The sequence below is a fragment of the Corvus moneduloides genome, chromosome 6, assembly GCF_009650955.1.
Source record: "Corvus moneduloides isolate bCorMon1 chromosome 6, bCorMon1.pri, whole genome shotgun sequence".
Taxonomy (NCBI): domain Eukaryota; kingdom Metazoa; phylum Chordata; class Aves; order Passeriformes; family Corvidae; genus Corvus; species Corvus moneduloides.
In genome coordinates, this window is record NC_045481.1 from 51,436,216 (window position 1) to 51,458,566 (window position 22,351).

General features: G+C 43.5%; 1 protein-coding gene across 7 annotated transcripts in view; it reads left to right on the top strand.

Moving 5' to 3' along the window:
• Nucleotides 1-22,351, top strand: part of TUB (TUB bipartite transcription factor) — a 146,364-nt gene that overhangs the window by 59,755 nt on the left and 64,258 nt on the right. The window contains exon 1 of one of the 7 annotated variants that reach the window (XM_032113078.1): nt 9,690-10,086. The exons of the other annotated variants lie outside the window; for them this stretch is intronic. Within the exon in view, the coding sequence (XP_031968969.1) occupies nt 10,049-10,086 (38 nt within the window). The 5' untranslated portion in view covers nt 9,690-10,048. Of the gene's footprint in view, nt 1-9,689; nt 10,087-22,351 lie in introns of those variants that run through there. 7 annotated transcript variants of the gene reach the window in all.

Here is a 22,351-nt window from a genome sequence, read left to right on the forward strand (position 1 = left end):
GTGTCTCAAGACATCTCTCTCAAACTCAAGTACAATGCAGCCCTGGCTGCAAACAGACTGTTACATTACCTCTCTCCTAATGTAAAGGAAGACAGTGTGGACAAGGATCAATAAATAGCAAAAGTCAGAATGAGGAAACTGCTCAGCATTTCCTGAGGAAGAGGCAGCACTTTGGGCACAGTGGGTTCTCAAGGACACTGTTAAATTTGGACTCCGTGAGAGGGAGCAGAACCACACAGTAGGTATAGCAGGAGATATATACATATATATATATAATTTAAACTACTGATGGCCTGTGCCATCCATCATGTACAAATGCTTCATTATGGGTGCTAGAGGTACAACATGTACATACATTATATGTATATAGAACATAGCTAAATATACTACTGTTTTCTGGGAAAAGGGCCATCAGTGGTTTTTGAACAGGCTCTTAGTAAATGCAGGAAATCTGGTGGCTTTTATAATGCCTTCTTCCCCCCAGCTCTTTCCAATTCCTTCTTGCAACTCTTCCACTCAAAGAGTGCTGACCTTCAGAGGTTAATTGTGCTGTCCAGGGGCAGGTGGAACAGTACCATAGAGACAGAAAAATCCCTTCCTGGAGACCTGAACTTCCATCTTTCCTGAAGAATCTTAATTCTTTAAATTCAAAAGAATGAGACAGAGCTGTGAAAGGAAGAAATGTAAACTGAGACACTCCCACATTGCTCCTGCAGGAATGGGAATGATGGGTGGTACCAGCAGGAAGGCACTCACAGATTCTGACATCCCAAGTTCTCTCATGCCCTTTACCTTTTTCCTCTTGCCAGCCCTCTCATTAAATCCAGCCTTGTGACTAAGCTTACATAATTCTTTTTTTTTTTAAAGTGAATGCATCATATCTTTTCCCAGTTCAGATCGTCTCCCTGGTTTCTTATTCTCCATAGCATGCACTGTACCTGCACATTCACTGAAGGAGAGTTGCGTTGTTCTCACAGTCTCCTTTTGATTTAGTCATAAATAATACATTTCCCGTGAAGCTGGAATCATCCCTGCTTTCAGGCAGGGATAATTTGTAACTTGCTGCACCTGAAGGGGGGTTGAAAGGCATGGCTGCACTCATGTTACTGATGTTACGACCCAGACTGGAAGAACAGTGTTTGGCACATGGATGAAACAGGCACATGGACACAGCCAGAAGGATAGAAGGGAAAATGTGGTATTCATGGAAGGAAAGCCTAACAGGATTTGGCTTGGAAGAAGAACATGGAACTGTCCCTGATAAGGAGGTGTGAAGAAATCCCAAGGAGTCAAAGTAGCAATTCCTGAGCTGGATATTAAATAGAATATCTGTAAATATCTACCTACAATAATTTCAGAGAAAGTGGATGTTGTCTAAAAAGGGTCTGGGAGGCTAAAAAAGAAGATTGGTTCATGCAAAACAAAATGAAGAAAAAGATGTCACACAGTCATCTCCTTGTATAATTGATGCCATGATGATCTTTTACCTTTTCTTTTAAACCCCTTTTATACCTTTTTACAACTTCTGTAGTCTTTAGTGCTTTTTTGCCCACATTCTTGGACTTGTTTGTCAGGCTAGGAGACTAAATATTTTAGAAGCTTCATAGGTAGAGGGATAGGTAGGTAGACCCCCAGGTCCTCCCCAAAACACATTCTGTAAACTAAGACAGAACCATCCAGGGGAAGGCTCCTTGAGGAAGGGGGCTCACTCGAGCCTCTCATTGGGGAATCTTTGATAGATCTGCTAATTAGTAAGACCTATAATGTCAGACCAGATCTTTGGGGGTGTGCATGGCAGTGTGTATTGGGGTGCATTCGACCTGGACATGGTGCACCTAAGGATCCTTAAAATAAATACCAAGGTAAAATCCCTTTCCCCCTTCTAACTGTGTATGCCTCTTAGATTTTAAGACCAGGAAAAGGCACCATAATAATCTGCACAGGGTGAGATAATTTTGTATTCCATGTGATTTTTATACAGTGTTTACCACAGAGATGTAAACTATTTCATTGATCTTTGTTTTTAATTCTTGTCACAAAATTACATAAGAAATGTTGCTTTACCTTATCTTCTGCCATGGAGGAGAAGTCTCTTTGAAGAGCTTAATTTTTTAAAGTGGAAGTCTTACTTTAATGTATCGGCAGACAAAAAAATCCTGCCCTGGCATTCTCCAGTGGAAGCTGGGAGCTGCCCAGCAAAGAACTGGTAAACCTTGACAGCCATGTTACCTGGCAAACAGTGAAATAAAGCATTTTATAAGAACATGCTGAAACACAGAATAAAAGGGTCTTTAGGCTGGACCACATTATTGAACACAGTGTCTCACATTTAGCTTACGTTGAGCTATTTGGCCATGGCTTCAGTCATCTATCGAGGTAAAGTGAAAAACTGTGTGCAGAAATCAATAACATTAACAGCGTTTGCAAACAGAAATTCTCAGCCAGCAGTTTAAGTTAATTTAGTGTATCTGTGTATTTGAAATTATTACCAGTTGCATTAGATTGTAATTTAGGGAAACACTGAGTAAGCAAGGCTCTCATCTTGTCCTTGTACTGGCAAATATGGAGGACTCGGAAAGCGCCTGGCACACGCTACCCAGAATCTAATTTGTATGCGCTGGGGGTGGGTGTTTCGGGGAAGATCAACTGATCATTTCCCAGCTTTTCCAGAGGCTTTCTGTACAGCTGCAGCCAAACCAAATAATGTAGCTCTTGCCTCAGTTTATCACCTCTAATGTGAATGTGACATTTTATGGCATTACAAAGATGATGTAAAGCAGTCATATTATGAGTAGTGTCACAGATTGGCCACAAGTGCAGGGGATTGCCGTAAGCCAACTTGATAAGTTGTATAAATTCTGAAGGAAAAGCAGGTGTTTCCATTGCAAGATGAAATATATTTAGCCCATTCTACTGGAAAGAGTACAGAAGAACAATAATTTAAATGCTTGTTCCTGCGCCTTTCGAAAAGTTTTACTTGCTAGATCATTTTAAAGAAAGCAAACGAAAATAATAACTTGATACTATTTAATCTTAAATATAATCTGAAGACTTTGAAGACTGTAGAATGTTTTCTGGCTATAAAAATGCTCAGCTATTCTAAAGCTAGTTTTCAATTTTCCAGCTGCTTTGATTCCAAACAAAACCATTCAAATTTTTTTTCTTTGTACAGTGAACTCAACCTCATTTTAATTTGATTGCAGCTCTGTGCTAAAGTGTAATGGAACATTAATTCTCTCAAAAGCCGAGGCTCTTTTTTTCCCTTTTTTTCTAAAATAAACTGACTTCTTTGAGTAATCATGTTTGATGGAAGAAATCTAGAGGGTATAAAATGAGAAGGTCATAATTGTGATGTTCCAAACGAGCACCAATGGCAAAGGACTTCTGGTTCTACTTACAAGTTCTGCTGGGAGCATTTCAATTTTCTGGCTCATTGTCAGGTGAAGTTAACAGCTTTTAAGGGCAGATAAGTCACATCTGAGTTTGAACTATCTGTGAAATGGAAACATCCCTGAGATTAGGCAGGATTTTGTTTGGCTTCTTGTTTCACTCCCCCACAGCTAAGTATGAACATTTAAAACTAAACTCTCAGCTGGGTAGACAGTCTTAGATGTATAATTTCAATGTTAGAGTTTGTTTTTTGGTTTTTTGTTTTTTTTTTTTTTTTTACAATAACTGGAAGTAATTCCTAGGCACGCTTTCACAGAACAGCTATGAAGGATGTGCTTAGCTTTAGATTAATCCTGGGGTTTTGCTGTTTTAAGTACAGTTGCTTCCTCATCATGCTGCTAAAGGACTATTTAATATGAAGAAACAGTTTGAGATCTATCCTTTCAGCAGGATAAGACATGCTACCATTTGCTAACAGCTTGCAAGAATTTTCAGCATGGCTCTCCCAGTCTAAATTGGAAGAGCCTACTTTTTTCCTGGAAGGACACCTCAGGGTCCTCTACACTTACCATGAGGACAAAGGGAGATACAATATGTTCCCCTCTTGCTGTCTGAGTGAAAAATGATGAATCTTAGCTCAGAGAAACAAAATGAGTAACTGGGAAATAGAGGAAATTTGATTTAAAGCTAAGGCAACACCTTCTGACTGCAACACTGGTCAAACAGCAGTTCAGGCTGCCCAAAGAAGCTGCAGAGTCTCCATTCTTGGAGATTATCAGAATTGCTGTACACAGCTCTGAGAAACCTCTAGTATGCTGAAATGGCATAGGATTATCCAATTTTGTATTTAAGCACTGTCATCATAAAATTCATCCTTCATGAACAATCACTTTATGTATCAAGACACAGGAATCATGTTAGAGGGCAGTCAAACAGGGAGTCTGAAGGGACTATAGAACAGAATCTGCTTCTAGCAGCCTCACTGGATTTAGGTAATTGTTCAGTGGGACAACAATTCCAAAGACGGCAGGAGCTCTCACTCAAGTTTCAGTGACTTTATGTGCACCAGTCACATTGTTTTCACCTCAGTAACAGGTTTTATTACTTACACTGGGAAATAAGAACATTGGCTGTACCCAGTGCAAGATTTTGAGAGATGCTGAGTGTTACAGGATATGGTACCAGACTGAATTAAAACTTCTTTAGAAGGTGTTGAAAACAGGCCACCATTGTTGAAAGCAGGCCACCCACACAAGGACAGTGATATATGAGGTTTGATTTCTAGTGCTGGCAAAGGGAGCTTAACAGCTTTCACTCCTCAAAAGTTAGCATTTTCTCATACTCTCCTATTCTATAGGAATGTGTAGATGTAGGTGTCAGCTTGATATTAACTGTTAAAGAAACTGGGATTAGACAGGATCTCCTGGAGCTAGGCAAGATCAAACTGAAGTGACTAAAGTGAAAAATTGCTCTAGGTGGCAAGGGAACTCTATTCTGTTATTGCAGAATAGATTTTATTTCAGGGTGTTACTGATAAGTATTTATACTTCACAGTCTCACAACAGAGAAGCAGGAATGTACTTATTGAAATGAGAATAGATGAAATGCAATAAGGAAAGGTGAGCTTTTATGGAGAGAAGGAGAGGATCAACCATGTAAAGGCTGCAATTAGTCTTTCATGTATCAATCTGTTTCCTCCCTGGAGCTTCATTTCCAAATTGTTCACCTTTCTAATAAAATTTTCTTGTTGTAGTTGAAATTGGAATACCAAAATTAATGCTTTTTTTTTTTTTTTCTTACTAGGGAAATAAGATCTAACCTGGGCTTCTTTCTGTTTAAGGCACAATGACAGTGAACTTGGCATAAACCTCATCCAAAGACAACAACAATGAGCAGAATTACCTCTGTCAGGTCTTTGCTGTTACTGAAGTGTTTATGGCCAAAATTATCACTCAGAGCTATGATTTCTTTCACTTTTTGAGAGCATTTTCTTTTTTATTTTGGAAAATTTTAATATCCTTGCTATCATCCCTGGATTTTATTCTGAATTTGATTCAGCGCATTTCAGAACTTACTGCTTGGGAAGAAATCCACTGACCCTGATGAATATCAGCTCATTATACAAAACCTTCAGCTTTTGCATCTGGTCCTGGTTAGTTCCACAGCTTGATTTTCAAACAGGCAAACAAAATATCCTAGATATGCTCACAACTGATCTGAGCTTTATACAGAAAAAGCCATGAACGTTTTTAGGGACTCCAGGTTTGTAAAGAGTAGAGATAAATATTATTCGGTGTGGTTTTACTTCAAATATGATTGCTCGATTCTAGATACATTGGAATGGAAAAATCTAAACAACCACTTCTGTAGCCATGCCAGCACAAACACATCCTTCCTTATTCCTTGTCAGTTGGAGCTTAAAATTAGAAAAGCTCAAGCCAATGAATTAAAGCTCAGAATCTTTACACATTTTTGCCAAATCTGTTCTGTTTGTGTTACTCTAAGATTTAAAAGGCTAGATAGAAGTGTTTCTGCATTGTGCTTGAGCTGACCCAGAGGCAACAAACTGGCAGCTTTTGCCCTTTTAAGAGACCTAAAAAGTAAGGATTGTTTTAGTCTCTCAGATGTCTTTCGAATGGGTTAGGAACTGTGAATTAGAATGTGTGTTACACCCCAGCACAAACCCTGGATGGGTTATGGAGTTCATTACTATACTTTCCCTTTCCTAAAATCAGCGTTTTTCTAGGTCAGCTAAAATGGCAAACGAGGCAGGAATTTAATTCAATACATATTCTGAGCCTACTGTAGCAGCTCTGAAGTGTAGGAAACCTAAGGCACACAACACGCAGGCCTTCCTGTCTGTAGCACACAAGCTCTGAACAGTGCTGTGCTCGGCAGAGCAGATGTAACAGTGGACCTGCAAAGAGAAACAAAGGAATAAGACAGATAAAAACCACTCTATAAAAGACACTCTATGTGCTTTTTCAAATCAGTATATACATTTACTACCTTTATTTTTTTTTAATGGGCTGAACAATAAAAAAAATTAATTTCCCCGTCATGGGAAAATTAAGACTTAAAAGTAATGAATCTGTACATTTAGGAAAGAGCTTACATCAGTTTCATATTTTACTGCTTTCTTAGGTTCTCCAGACTCCCTTTCAACAGTGCTTCTGCTTTGATGTCTTGGTCTCTACCCAGATTGCCAGAAGGCTTTCAGTTGCAAATGCAGGTGTTTTCAACTGTTAGATACAGTTGTGTTGTATTATTCATCACCTCAATATAAAAATGTATTAGTGGGACACTTATTTTACACAGAGGACAAAACAGGGATAATTGGAAAGATGCCAGACTGTATGTAGACAGAGATGTTGCTTAGTGAGACGTGTTTGGCAGTGGAGGAGACAGGTTTGCATCTGCGTTGCTACTGTTTCATGTATCAGTCCTTGAACCTTTAAAGCACGGTTTTTATAACAGACTGCCTTGCCCATCAGGCTGGCATCTGAAACTAATTAGACATGGATTTTTAGAAGTACAGCTCTATTCACAGAGAGCACCTAGAAATCACAGTTGTATGTCAGGGCTATTTGTTACGTGCTGGTGCTTTTTCCTGGGTTTTGTTGTTTTAGTGCTTGGGGAAACCTGTATGTATGAAGCCAGGTCTTCCCTGAGCTGCTGAGAATTACTAAAGATGCCAGTGAATGGATCTGCACCTCAAGGGCAATCTCGAGGCTTGTTACACAGTAAAATGAACACCTCAGTCCTCCTCCTGACAAGGATTTTTCTGTAACACTTGCCCTGTCATTCCGAGATAGCTCTGTGTGCCATACAGACAAAGCAGACAGACGTCCACAGAAGGCTGGTGAGTTGTGACCCTGCTCAGAGTTAGAGATGTGCAGTAACCCTGCTCTTAACGCTGCCAGCTGCAGAGGGCTGGTGTTCACCTTTCCACTCCACTCACCTGCTTCAGAAATGGAGGCAGAGTATTGCTGGTGAGAAAGAACCAAAGCTGGACAGTGAAACTGTATAAAATGTATTTACCAAAGCTGGTAAAGGAAGGAAGAAGAATCGGGGTGGGGGAGGATGGGGAAGGGTTGGAGGCATAAGCAAGCCATTCAAAAGCAGATAAAATATCAGAGAATTGTTTTCCCCTTCTTCCCATGAAATAGTCCTTATCTTTCTTCTCCTCTGTCAGCTTTCCCTAGATGGACACTATGCTCTGTGCATACCCATCTTTCAGGGCACCCTGGCAGTCTCCCATTTTGAACACCCCCTATGCTTTGTATCTGTGAATACAAACATGGTCTTGGGCTGTTAAATGGCAGTAAAGCACTTCCATATTTTATATCACTCCAAAGTTCAGAGGCATCTTTTTGATGTGTGTGCATTTGCTCATCTACCAACCTTTATGTTTATGGCTTTTTGAAAATAGGTATTTTAATCATCAGTCTTGAGAACTTTTGTCCCTGAAGACATGAAGCTCTTCTTTCACCTTTCATCTCTTCCACAGAAGCCTCAGTGCTTAAAAAGCATGCAGCTTAGTACCAGGAGATGGGAATCTCTCCTCGGCCGCCTCCTCATGCTAATAACACTGCCAGGTGGTGGTGAAGCCCGTTGCTTTCCAGCTCCAGGTTGTGCCTGACTGGAATGGAGGGAGGACTGTTGAATCCAGTGCCTGAGACTGGTCAAGAAAGCAGCAAAACATTTTACTTGTAGGGATATGAGAGAATTCTTCCTTAAAAGCTGATCTCATTTGGACTTCTGGAAAAGGTTTAAATTCTGGTTTCTGGATTTAAAACAAAATAGCCTCTGAACAGTTCATGACAGTGAGGAACACGACAACATTGCTGCTGCCTGCTATGCATGCCATCCTCTGTTGACTCTGCTGGCTTCTTGGCCCCAGCCATCATCTTTGGTAGTGAACCCAACTACAGAGTTATGTTGCATGAAAAAGTATTTCCTTCAATCTGTTTCTAATTTGCTAAATTATAATAGCCTCCTTGTTTTTTATGCTATAAACCCAAAATGAGGGTTCTTTTTCTACTGTTCTATTATTTCTACCATTTCTAGGCACGTACCTTGAAACTCCCCATTTCTATTTTCTTAGGTGAACAAGTTGGTTTTTTTTCCCCCCTCTCTTCTAAGATGTGCATCTTTCCAGAGCCCTAATTATTCATCTTTCCTTCTAATTCTGCAGTCCTTGTGATGGGATAACCTGTACCGTACCCTTCTTCCACATGAGTTCACACATTAGGCAGAAGACCAGTGTTGCAATTTGGGGATGTCTTAGCAGGTCAGAGCTTCCCATCTTTGTCACTAAGATGCCCCTCACTATCTTAGCCTTTCCAAGGTACAGTGAGTGCCACATTTAACTCTTTGGTTGTTTATTTCCCAACGCCTGTTTTGGGAGAAAAGATGACTTCAGTAAACTCATAAGTTTTCTTTAAATATCTCCCCCATATGCAGCACAAATGTTACCTACAACAAAACTTGTGAGATACTAGGGGTCAGACTGGCATTATTCAAAGCAAATAGAGATTGTATTTTTCATTAATCCTTATCTTTCACAATTTTTTTCCTCAGGTCATGTTTCTTCCATGCAGTCCAGAACAGTCTGTGTAAGCTTCTAATCTGACATGGGATTTACATGGTTTAAAAGGGCTTTACTTCTGTGGCTGTAGAGCTGGAGCAGAGCTGGTCTTGTTGAGCTGAGAGGATGGTGGCCTGTAATACACCCGTGTAGCGAAAGGTGGGCTTCTCAGGGCGCCGTGACTGCGCTCTGCTTCCAGCCAGCCTCAGCTTTTCACCATAGTTTTCTCAGGAGAGCTGCCGGCGCTCGCGGCGGTGCCAGGGCCAGCAGAGGCGGCTGTAGTCACCAGATCCCAAAAGCTCTTATCACCGCAAGGCATCAGTCTGCTGTTGGCAAACCGAAACCATGCATTTTACCTCAAGGGCCGCGTTAAGCTCTTACTAACAGCCCCCAGGCCGTGGTTCCTCGACCATTTTGGGTTGAGTTGCTGCAATTTATACGTTGTAGCGGTGCGCTGGGCTGCGCTCTTCTCGCACCTCTCCCCGCCCCGCTCAGGCGAGGGTTGCCCGGCCAGCGCCCGACTCATGGCTCGGTCGCTGCCGACGCCAGGGCGGGTTGTGCCGGGCTGTGCCGAGCCGAGCGCAGCCCGCATATGCCCAGCGGCGGCGCGGCTGACCGGGCAGGGGCGGGCCCTGCGCGGAGGGCGGCTCGGCTCGGCTCGGCGGGACCCGCCTCGCCCGGGCGATGCCTGAGCGCGGCGGCGGCAGCGGGGGGGCGGGCGGCTAGCGGCAGCGGGGACGCGGCGCTGCTGCCCTGCCTTTCCCTGCCCGCCGCTGGCCCTTCCCCCGCCCCTCCCCGCTCCGGTGTGCGACTCAGCCGCCGCTCCGGGCAGGGAGGAAGGGCTGGGAGCCGCCTCCCGCTGCCCCCGGCCGCCCCCTCCCCATGCAGCCCGGCCCGCCGCTGGGAGCCCTCCCCGGGGGGATGTTTCTGCGGCCGCTGCCGGGATAACCGGCGCGCCGCCCGCCCCCGCCCCGGACGGAGGATGCTGCCCGCGCCGTGGCGGGTTCCGACTCGGGCAGCAGCGGCCGCGTCCGCCTCCTCGGCTCCGAGCAGCGTCGCCGGGGAGAGATGAGTTCGCGGCACCAGGCGGACTGGATCCCTTACAGGTAGGGGGAGACCCCGCGGGAGGAGGCGGGTGTGGCTGAGGCAGCGGGGCTGCCCCTGGGCAGGAGCCGCTGCCCCTCGAGGGCTCCCCGCCGGAGCCCGCGCCTCGGTCGCGGGACCGGGGCGGCCGGACGCTCACCGGAGCGCGGCGGGGCGGCGGTGGGTCCCGCCGGGCGGAGCGGATCGCGGGCCGGCCCGTGCGGGCGCTCCCCGCAGGGGCGCCCGGTCCCGCCTCCCAACTTCGAACCGGTGCTGTTCCGCAAAGTTCGGGGGCTGGTCTCGGGGCGAGCTGTCAGCCCCGCGGGGAGCGCGCAGAGCCCGGAGCTGTCCTGCCCTGCGGCCCCGGCGGGCGGGCGGAGCGCTGCGCCGTCGGTGGCGGCTGCCGCGGCTCGGGCTCGGGGGCCGGGCCCGCACTGCCCCCGCCGGCGGCGGCTCCGGGAGCGGGGCTGCGGGCGGGCGATGCGCGGGGCGGCCGCGGCCGGCGGTGCCGCCATGGCGGGGAACGGGATCGCCATGGCAGCGCCCGGCCCGCGGCTGCCATTGGCTCCGCCGTTGCCATAAGCTACGGGAGCCGCGGCGCGGCGGCGGCCCGGCAGCCCCGTGCGTCAGCGGAGCCCCCTGCCCGCCCCGGCCCTGCCCTGCCCCGAGCACCCGCGTGTGGAGCGGGAGCGTTTGCCGCTGGAAAGAGGGAATAGTTTGTGTTAGACTTGCCGCTCCGAGGGGAAGCCGAGCCAAAGATTTCGCTCCGGGCGGGATGGGCTGTTCTAGTAATAAACCCCTTTCCGAACCTGCTATTCGGAGTACGTTAACGTTATGGGGTTTTTTTAAATTTAGTTTTCGTTAAAGTAAATTTTTCAAGCCGAATTTTTACAGAAGGAAATCACGAGGGGTTTAATAAGGTGCTCTGGATGCAACAAAAAACACGTTTGTTTCATTTGTTGGGTTATAAATGAAACAAGGTAGATACAGTAACATAGGACGAGAGGACACAGTCTTGAGGTATGCCAGGGGAGGCTTAGGTTGGACGTTACTGAGAAGCTCTTCACAGAAGGGGTGATTGGACATTGGAATGGGCTGCCCAGGGGGATGACGGAGTCACCGTCCCTGGAGGAGTTTAAGGGAAGACTGGATGTGGCACTCAGTGCCGTGGTCTAGTTGACAAGGTGATGTTCGGTCATAGGTTGGACTCGATGATTTCAGAGGTCCTTTCCAACCTGGTTGATTCTGTGATGAATGTTTTATTTTTGTTGTTGGTAGAGAATCGTGGAATTAGCAATACGTACAGAGTGCATTTTAAAACAAAGACAGCTGTTTAAGCAGGTCAGTTATAGTTTGCCACATTTTCAATGACAGTGTTTGTAGCAGATGTATGCCACAAACACGCGAATGCAACGCAAGCACAAATACAGCATTCATTAATACATAGAAAAAAAACCCCACGATAGCTGCACAAGTGGAAAGCTGCTATTTTGATGTGTGCACATCATAGTTCGAATCAGTAGAAGGATTAGAAAGAAAGAAATGTGATTACAATGAATCTGAGAATATTGACACTCTGCAATAGCACTTCCAGCCCATGCATTCTGAAAAGACGTAAGGAATTGGCAAAAAGGCTTCAAAAATGACTAGTGGATGCATTCTGATGCAATTTGAAGCCTTGTAATGAGGACAGAAATACCAGAGGAACAGCTGTTCATGGCTCATCCCAGCAGCAGTGGAACAGTTTCTCCGTTCTCTCACTGTACACAAGGCTCTGCAGAGGCCAATGCCAAAACTTTGCTGAGGGGTTTTATAGCAGTAGCCTTGAAGAAGGAAATAAAACATCTTTACTTCTGCTCAGTGCAGCATAGAGAAGCAAAGGGAAGCAAAGCAGCAAATCTTCAGAGAAACACAGATTTAATGATACTCATATCTTTTCTAATATAATGTTATTCTTGAACGTTAATGATGTGTTTATGGTCAGAAACTGCAGAGGACTGCTTGAAACCAAAAGGCGACCAAACCACGCTTCTGCTCTGAAGTGTCTTTAGGCTTCTAACAGAGAGAGCTCTCTCAAGAAGCTGACTTATTTTTCAGTCTTCAGAGGTAATTCTTGAGTTAGAGGCGTATCATTGCAAGTCTTATTGGAGCTGCGTGTGTAAAGCATCTTCCAGGATCCCCTAAACACACTTGCCTGGGAAGCAGTGGTTTGTGAATGCACGTGTGACTGAGTTTACACATGAAAACACTGTACGAGTGAATTAGGTCAAAGTACCATTTTGGGAGTGAAATGTACAAGGAGGAGGAGAGACCCACTGTGCACCCCTTGGAACAGTTCATCTCTTTGTCCCATGCTTATCTGCCCTGTTGCTTCAGGTTCTTGTTTACTGTGGTGAGTTCAGTGGTTGCTGACTCTCAGAGCTTGGAGGAAGGTTCACCACCTTCTTTGTGGGCTGGGTGGCATGTGACAGCCAGGAGTGTCACTGCTGCCAGTGTGGGGAACAGAGCACAGGCTGCTGGGCATGCTGAAGTTTGGAAAGATGTGTCTTTCTAGCAATGGAATGTACGTGCATCAAGCAGAGAAGTATTGTGTTTCTGCTAGTAAAATGTCATATTTTTCCTTTCAAGTGAAATGAGGCAGAGGGTGTCAGTTCTATGTGTGTCACGTACAATTCATTAAGCAATCCACCTGTGCATCCACAACTCACAAACTTATACTTCCCCTTTTAGGATGCTGAGAACATTTTGAGTGAGTTAACAAAAAATAGTAGGTAATTTTCAGTGTCAGTGCTAGTTTGTGCTGAGGGTGATAAAAGATTCATGTTATTTGTGAGTTTGTGATTTCAGTGTTTTGCTCTTACCTCTTTTCATCTTCTTATATATTCTGCTTTTGAAACACGAATAGTCATAGGATGAGATTTGAGTTTGCTAATGTTATGAAAAATAATTGGGAAGCTATTTTTTAAAAGTAAGTATATTGCATTTATTTTCATGAAACACGTTTCATAGATAGAAATTCAAGCACTTACATGAAGCTGCACATCAGGTAAAATGAGCTAGAAATTCTTTAAATTCTACCCATTTTTAACAATGTCTCTGTTCTTTATTATAAAGATTTGAAATAGTTTAGACTCAATTAAAAAAAAGTCAGTTGCAATCCATGTAGCTGTCCCAGCCTCAAAGGTGGTTTGTAAGATGTAGCTTCTTGAAGAATTATGTTCTCAAATACAGTAATGTTTTCCTTTGGTATTCTTCAGCAGTTTCCAGTAGAAAATACAATGCAGAAGTGCCTGGGAATCATTACAAATTCACAGGAGTTCAGGTTTTTCATTCAAAAATATGTTTTGGTTTTATATCTTCTTCTTGAACTCATTTTTAATTTATAGCATTTCTTAAATTAACATACTCATTTTTATTTCATGCTGGTGTGTCTTGAATAAGTGAAGACATTCCTCATACTATAAAACTGCAGTCAAATAAAATTGCTGCTAGGTAAGATGAAAGTATCAGTAAACTCAGTTACAGTAATGCCCTAGTCTCTATTATTATTATTTGTTCTTATATTTCAGCTGCTTCTTTAACAATAAATCTCGATCCTGTAGCTTTAAAAACAGCATTTATACAACCAGGTAACCTGTTCCATGAGAAATTTCTAAACGCCACCAGCTAAAAAGCCCAATCTACGCAGGAATCAATTTAATACAAGTCCCCAGAGTTCTCTGTGAAGTGTCTGTGTGATGCTGCCGAGCCTTGGTTTGTGTGGATAAACCTGCCAATGGCCAGAGGGGACCCATGAACTGTGCCCTGGGGGGCCTGGTGCTTGGTACCGAGGGCACTGAAGGGAGCAGATCACACAGCCTGCATTTGCAGTGGCATAACGTGTCTTGATACGTACATGATGGTGGTAACAACACACGTTATTTTTGTTTGTGACAGGTTTTATTATGCTCAATTTTTGTAGCTTTCATGAATTTGCTCTGAAGTTTTAAGGCTGTGCTTAGATATTGCAGCTATAAACAGTCACAAGTTATTTACTTGCAAAGGGAAGGATTACAGTTGGAAGAAAATTGTGGAGCACAGCTGGGTTGTAAATTCGTGAATCATCGCAATTAGGGCAGATAAGAAGATTTCTGAAAGTGTGATGTGTAAACAAGTCCTGGAACAAGAACGGCCTTGACGACCAAGGGTGTCCCACACTTGTTTTTGTGCATGTTGTTGAGGTTCTGGGATATTACATGTCCTTAAGTGTTGGCATTCTGAAGGCAGCAGTGTAGGTGGAGTGCTCACCTTGCTGCAAGGTGCAGTTTGTGACTGGGAGCATCACAATGCAGACAGGCTCTCTCCCAGTCTCCTGCCGTGGGGAACTGGCATGGATAATTTACAAGAGCTGCTTTTTCTAAGGAAAAGGGTTCAAAGACTGTGTCTGTGCTCTTCTCTGAAGGAGGCTGTCTTGTCTCAGGCTATTCAGTGTATAAAATTAGCCTGGTCGTGTGCTTTTAAAACATTTACGTTAGAGCTCTCCCTTAATGGAACTCTGTGCTCTTGCATAGAGTGTTCCTGCTGTGGTGCATAGCGACTCCAGCAGAGATCAAAGGTGGTTTGCCCAGCATCAGTGTAAGGGAGATGTCAGAGGCAATTGCTATCCTGAAGCTGGTAGCCTAAATCAACCAGGCAGAAAAGAGAGGCAAGAAAAATAAGTATCCTGACCCATGGAAGTTGCAGGGTGTTGGCTTAAATGGAAATGGGACAAGGCTCAAGGGAGATGAGCTGCAGAGCTGGGAGTGAAACCTTGTTGTCTTGTGCTTTGCAGTGTGCCAGAGGTGGATTTAAGTCAGGGGCTGAAGGGGCTTTGCTGCCCCTTGCATGGGCCTTAGGACAGTAAGTGATGTACCAGTTGTCCCAGAGCACGGCCATCCCCCACCAGCTTTGCGGTATCAGCAGCCAGATTGAGACTAAAACTGATTTTTTCACGGGCCAGTGGGTTTCTGGTAGCAACAATCATTTGCAGGTTCCTGGCAGTGACAGTCATTTACAAGCCATCTGTGCCAGATTTGGATCACAGCCGGAAAGTAGATATGAAATGTAATGTCTCTCCTCTTGCACTTCCCTGAGTTGGACAGTTTTGATTCTTATGCCTGAGGGTTTTTGGACATTCCCTGGAGTGGCATCCATTTAGACATGCAAGCAGCAGTTTTTCTGGAAGGTGGTACTTTTAATTTAGTAACTAAAAATTGCCATTCTAGAGAGCTGGATTCTTTTCACACTTCCTCCTCATTTTTCTTCCTCTCACACTAATGACTTATTTTCTAATTCATGCTTTTCTGTTCTTTCAACAGATGAACAGATTTCTTTTTGCCATTTTCCTTACATCTTGCTCTTCTTGCCTCTTTTTCTTTTTTTTCTCTTTCCTACTTTGAAATTATTCACGAAAAGAAAATTCTGTCTTGCCAGCTGTATGCAAGAAGATACCCTTCTCTGTAAACATTTGCTATTTAATTAGTATTTTATTGTTTGTAGCTTTTAAAGAAATCCATCCCAACTTCTCATTGTGTTACTTAAGTAGTTAGTACATTTGCAATTTTTAAGAGCTGAAATTATTTATTTTACAGATTATTGAGAATTAATTTCAGTATTTGCAGCGCTGTATTCAAAGATTAATGCTTTAAGCATGGATATTAAAATTGGTGTTTATTTTATATCTCACTTTTTGCTGAACATTTTGTTCCTGTAGTATGTGAAGGCCAGTAACTGGGAGTGAGAGATGCCCTTCTTGGTGATAGGTCTGTGTCATGCACAGGGGGGTGGCAGGGACAGAAGAACCGTTTTCCCACAATCTCTCTTATCTTGAGGTAATGGCAGGGTGATGATGATACCAGCAAGTTCTGAGGTCTTTCAGCTGAGAATGTAACATCTCTCTGGGCCCTGCTATCATTTACACAATGCTAATAATATGCAGGTATACAGCAAGACAGTCTTCAGGCTGGAAGATTTTCAGTTTAGAAGGCAGGTATAAAAGAGGGGCACAAAATGCAAGCATAAAGCTCAGGGTAATTGTTGGCCTGGGTTTTTTTTTTTGCTTTTGTTTTTGTTACAGGCGTATGATCATTAGCTTCTTTGGACTATCTGTTCTTAAGAAAATGGGAAGTCAGGGGATATTGACTTAGATAAGGAAATGTGCTCTCAGGGAAGGGTGTATAGAGCATACAAAGGTAACAGTGGGAGAAGTGGAAAGACTGGAATAATTATTTTGGATGAGTACATGTGATAAAAGATGAAACTTTTTTTTCTGACATAGTTATTTTACACCACGTTCTTTCCTCTAATACTTGATGGCATGTAGCTTATGTAGTTTATGTCTACGTTGTGTAGCTTCATGACACTTTAAAAGCTCAGTTTGCTCCATGGTTAAATTACTTTTAGATGGTTTTGTGTTTTATTCTTTTATGTCAATAAGAAACTGAAAGATATCTTTACTTTCTCTTTCAGTGATTACAGCAGAAGTAGCTTTCATACCTTTATATTGCGAGTAAGTCAAGGGATTACATATTTATCTATTTTTTATCCTTAAAGAGAAATGGTGACTCAGTTGAAAACACTTCCTCCTTCAGGGAAATGCAGTAGTACAGCAGAGAAGAGTAACTGTTTCTGCCAGGACAAGAACTTTGTAGGTTTGGATGCTGATTTGGTACATTCAAACCAGTCCTTCCCCCTGAAAGCAGGGCTGCTGTGGAGACTAAGGCTGCCCTCTGCCATCCATGCAGTTATGTGGTTGCTTTCAGGGAGCTGTCACAAAGAGATGCCACCAGAGCCTTTCTGCTGACTTAAAAGGGTGTTGGATTGGTGCCATCACCTTCTCTGAGCTCATGTTTTAGCTGAGCAGATAAGGGCAAGTGGTCTGTAACGCACAAATATGCGAATATGAGTGACACACTTACCTTGCTCTCTGACAACACAAGTGCCCCAGTCATTCTTTCACAAAGTTGAGTTCTAGCTTGGATTCTCAGATGTTTATGAAAATTAAGTCTTGAATTGCAAATGTCAGTGAAAACCTCATGATCCCTGTTGGGATGCATGTTAACACAAGCCTGTGAATATCATAATTCATGATTAATGTAACTCATTTGACACAGGTAATGAAACCACAGCATGAAGTTTTTAATGGTAATTTTAATTCCAATCACAGTTCTAACTACCTGCAGATGAGATATTACAAGATGAAGAAATTCCTTGATTAGCTTCAGATGATGACTAAGTTGGAAAATATATTTGCAAGTGAAATACAAGTACATTGGTATTTGATCCACAGTTAGGGAAGGGATCTGAACAGTTCTGTGTTTCAAATTTGGTATAGTTTGAAAGCAAAATGAATAAAGTTAAAGGCTAAGATTTGCATTAGTTGTTCCTGTGCCCCAGCAAGAAACATAAGGAAAACAGGTCTGTTTTTTTTCAGAGCAGGTTGTTGCTAGCCCATATTACTACAGCAGCATTTTCGCTTGGCTGCAGTAACAGCAACAAAAACAAATTACATTGCATCATGTAACAATTCTCACTTCTGAAAATCTGAGGAAATTATTGAATGTACTGGGGAAATTAAAGAGTAGATAACTTGTCCAGACAATGACTTAGACTAACTGCTCGGATCAGGTTGAGTGGAAACCGAAAGACTAAGACACATACTGTACCCTGGAATTCATCCCACTATTTTTGGCAGATATAAATCCCAGCACTCAAGCCAGGAGTGTGAATTTCCATTAAACAGTGTTTTGCAAACCTAGGGATTGCTTGAAGTCTTCTATGCTGAAGCTTTAGCTCAGTTGTGTGGGCGAATAATGCCTCTTTTGGGATACTGCATCTGTAGAGCAATGTTAAATAACTTTAAAGGTATCTCTACACACCATTGAGTCAGACCTTGATAATTGGTTCTTCCAGGTTCCTGAATCTTAAATCACTCCACTGGCTTTTGCTGCAGATTTAAAAAGTGAAGTATAAGATTTTAGAAAAAACTTTTTGTGCTTGCCCTAGAATATTAGCAGTTTTATTGCCTGTCCCTAAGGCAGACCTCATGTGCCTCTGCCTATGGCATATTGTTACATCTATGCAGTCATAGAATCATTCCGGTCAGAGAAGATTTCCAAGATCATCAAGTCCAACCATTTCCCTCACATTGCCAAGTCCACCACTAACACACGTCCCTAAGGGCCACATCTACACAGCTTTTAAAAGGCTCCAGGGATGGTGACACCACCAGTTCCCTGGATGGCCTGTTCCAATGCTTGACAACTGTTTCAGTGAAGAAATTTTTCCTCCTATCCCATCTAAACCTCACCAGGCACAACTTGAGGCTATTTCCTCTCATCCTTTTGCTAATTACATGGGAGAAGGTACCAACCCCCACCTGGCTACAGCTTCCTTTCAGCGGGTTGTGGAGAGCAATAAGGTCCTCCTGAGCTTCCTCCAGGCTAAACACCCCCAGCTCCCTCACAGCTGCTCCTTGTTTGACTTGTGCTCCAGACCCTTCCCCAGCTCTGTTGCCCTTGTTTGGACTCGCTCCAGTCCCTCAATGTCTTTTCCCCCTCTAAAGGGGGAAAATGCCTTGGGAATGATGCCTTAGAATTTTGGCTTTTATATTTTTCAGATCCTGTACTGCTTTAGTGTGTAACTCTAAAACTCCATATAGCCTATCTGCTGTTCTCCCATTCTGGTTAAACATAACAAATCCTCTCTAGGTCTGAGACTCAAGGACACCTTGTTGTCCCAGGCCCCAAAATATGTAAACAAAGCCTCTAAAAGGGGGGGAACAATGACATCATTACCTGAAATTGTAATTGGAGAATTAACCCTGATATGCAAATGGACCAAACTTATAAAAGTATGGAAAACTCGTGACCGGTGGTCCATTTTGGGTGTAGCCCTAGGGCTCTGACTGCCCATAGCGTACCTTATTGAAGGCCCTTCAATAAATACCTGCTTTTATCTTAATTTTGTCTAGCCTCTGTTTTTAGGTAGCCCCATCAAGGCATCAGCGAGGGACCTAGAACTGGACACAGCACTTGAGGTGTGGCCTCACCAGTGCTGAGTGCAGGGGGACAATCATGGCCTTGGTCGGTCCTGCTGGACACGTTATTGGTGATACAGACCAGGGTGCACTGGCCCTCTTGGCTACCTGGGCATATTCTTGTCAAGTGGTCATCTGCTGTCACCAGCACCCCCAGCTCCTTTTGCCCTGGGCAGCTTCCCAGCCCCTCTGCCCCAGCCCGTAGCACTGCCTGGGGTGGTTGTGACCCAAGGACAGAACCAGTCACTTGGCCCTGTTGGACCTCACACCATCGGCCTCAGCCCGTGGATCCGGCCTGTCCAGATCCCTCTGCAGAGCCTTCCTGCCCTCCAGCAGATCAACACTCCCACCCAGGCTGGTGTGCCTGCAGACTGACTGAGAGTGCCCTCCATCCCCTCATCCAGATCATTGATAATGATATGAAACTGGACTAGCCCCAGTACCAAGCCCTGGGGAACACCATTGGCCCCAGCTGGATTTGGCCCCACCACTTTCTGGGCCCAGCTATCCAGCCAGTCTTTTACCCAGTGAACTGTGCTCGTATCCAAGCCATGAGCAGCCAGTTTCCCTAGGAAGATGCTGTGGGAGATGGTGTCAGAGGTTTTCCTAAAATCCAGGTAGACACATCCTCAGCCCTTCCCTCATCCACTGAGCAGGTCACTTTGTCACAGAAGGAGATCACTCTGCTCTGTCATTAAGTAACAGAGGAGTTCCCCTACCTGTATGTGGGCTACCACAGATACTGAAAGCTGTACAGCCACATCAGAAAGGCACAAGTGATGTACTCCCTTGAGAAGCAGTGCAGTTTAGTCTGGGAGGAGCTGGGGACTGCCATATTTAAATTGTTTCCAGTATATGTGTTAGAATGTTTACAGCTAGCTGGGAATCTGCCACAGCACAGTTCACAATGAGGATATAACTTTTAATTTAGGACTCGTTATCTGGTCCAAAATAAGAATATTAATTTTTGGCTATTAAAAGAGCACTAGCCAACTACAAGCAACCTAATCTAGGCTCTGGCTTTTCAGAATACTAGGATAATTCTTGGAGATACCAGATATATTAATTAAGAAATACTATATTAGCACCTAGAGAAACTGGGCCATCATATCAGAACAAAAAGATCATGACATTGCTAGAAGTTTGAGGCATCCTGGAAGATGCCTTTGAAACGTTGGCTATTTCAAATCATGATAAAGTGTAGTATTCTGGTAGTATTGATGCAGCTTGAAAAATTTTAGTTAGTTCCTTGGGGCTTGAATATCGTTCTCAGATTCAAAGACTGAGAAAAACCAGCACAGGAGAAATTTAAATGAAATTAAAAGTCCTTCCTACCTTACTTCCTTCCTTTCCTCTGTCCTTCCTTTCCTCTGTCCTTCCTTTCCTCCCTTTTTCCTTCCTGTTATGGTTCCTGGGCACCCTCTGTTTTTTATTAATTTAATGCTATATGCCTTAGGATATGCAAGATATAGGTTGTTCTGAGTAGTTTGCAAGGGAAAAAGTTCTCCAATCATGTGCACCCTGTGTCAGAGTGATTTCTAGATTATTCTATTGGAAAAAATGTGAAAATATCTTTGCATAAGCTGGGAAGTGAGATAAGCAAGTTCAGGTGTTCAAGTCTCTGCCCTGTGTGTTTCATTCTTTAGAAAGGTGTTTCTAATACCTCAGGTGAGTGCCTGGATTTTCAGGTTATTTGTTGGTGTGTGCTGAGCCAGTCTCCCCAAAATTTTCCTCTGAAACTGTAGAGGTCATTAAGTTTACAAACTTTGGATTTGATAAATTGGCATTCTCTTACAAAGACTTTTGGTAAAAGTATCCAGTGAACTCTAGACTTGTAAGAAAAGATTTTAGAGCTTAGGAAATTAATTTTACTTACAATAAATTGTAGTTTCCAAAACCCGTCATTTCATTGATATGGTATCAAATAGTATAAACTATAACCAAGGTTGAAGGAGATAGTAAGGCAACTGGGAGCTCACTGGGAATGACTATCCCCAGTTTATTGCTTGTTGTAATCTGTTAAAAGAGAAAGGTTTTGAAACAGAAAATTTAAAAACATGCAGAATAGCTGTATTTTATCTTTAGGCTGGCATAGGCCTTTCAAAGGATGGAATGCAGTACTATACAGGGAACCTGTCTATATCTGGATTTTCAGGAGTGCTCAGATTCTGTTGAAAATACTTAATGTGGTGGAATGAGAAGGGAGGAGAAGGACTATTGTGCTGCCTAGCCAAAATGACAAACAGTGTATGACACGATGCAGTTTTTATGTATTCTTTGGCAAGAACAACTCATTTTCATCTGAAAAAGCTGCTTCTGAAGAAAAATGTAAGATACATTAGAGGCACAGAGGTTTTCACTGAGTTGCATGATGGACTGTAAATACGCCCAGCTGACACCATGAAGCATCCTCAAAGTAAGTCTCTGTGTGTTGGAGTGAAAATCCAGCCCAAAGGGTTGCAGTTTGCAGCCAGCTCTGCAATATTGTGTGTGCTGTGGTCTTGGATTAACAATGCCAAGCATGAGTGTGTTTTGCAGTAAAGAGTGAACAGAAAGATGCCCTTTTGTATGGTTTGGCTTTTCACTTTGCACTTGATGACCTCTGTCTTGTTGCTAATTTTTCATGACATGGCTGCTTCTGTTTTTCGTTTTTGTGCCATCAGAATAGGTCTATAACTAACAATGATTGAGTCATTATTAATAATTCCCTGAGTTATTTACTTTGGGAAGTGGAATGTAAGGTAAATGCCTGTCTCTGTATCCTAATGATACTCCTTAAGGAAGCTTATTTGTCTTGTTTCTATGGTTCTTTCCTTTTTTATGTGTGTTCTCTGTACCTGGCTGATGATGGTTTTGGGAGAGCGGTGGATGTGCTGCTGGGAGAGTGCCTGGACGTAGCGTGGCTTGTGCTAAATTTGTCAGTCAGTGGCAGTATTTCCTTACAATCTTCCAGCTCTTCTTAAATTAAATCTTTTAATAATTGTAAAGCAGATAAATATTTGAGCAGGATTCCAGGTCTCTGCTGCCATCCAAGAATGGTCAGCAGCTGTCTTTCTAAGGGAGATTCCAGACTTAGGCAGAGGTCCTTCTGTCAGCAGGTGGGAGCAGCAGGGAGCAGATGTGTTCCCTGGAGAGCAGCCTGGTTTGCCAGCACACAGAGCTTCAGAAGGGTGTGTGAGCAGTCTCTGGTCACTGCTGGGGTCACTGCTGTGGGTTGGCAGTCCAGACAGACA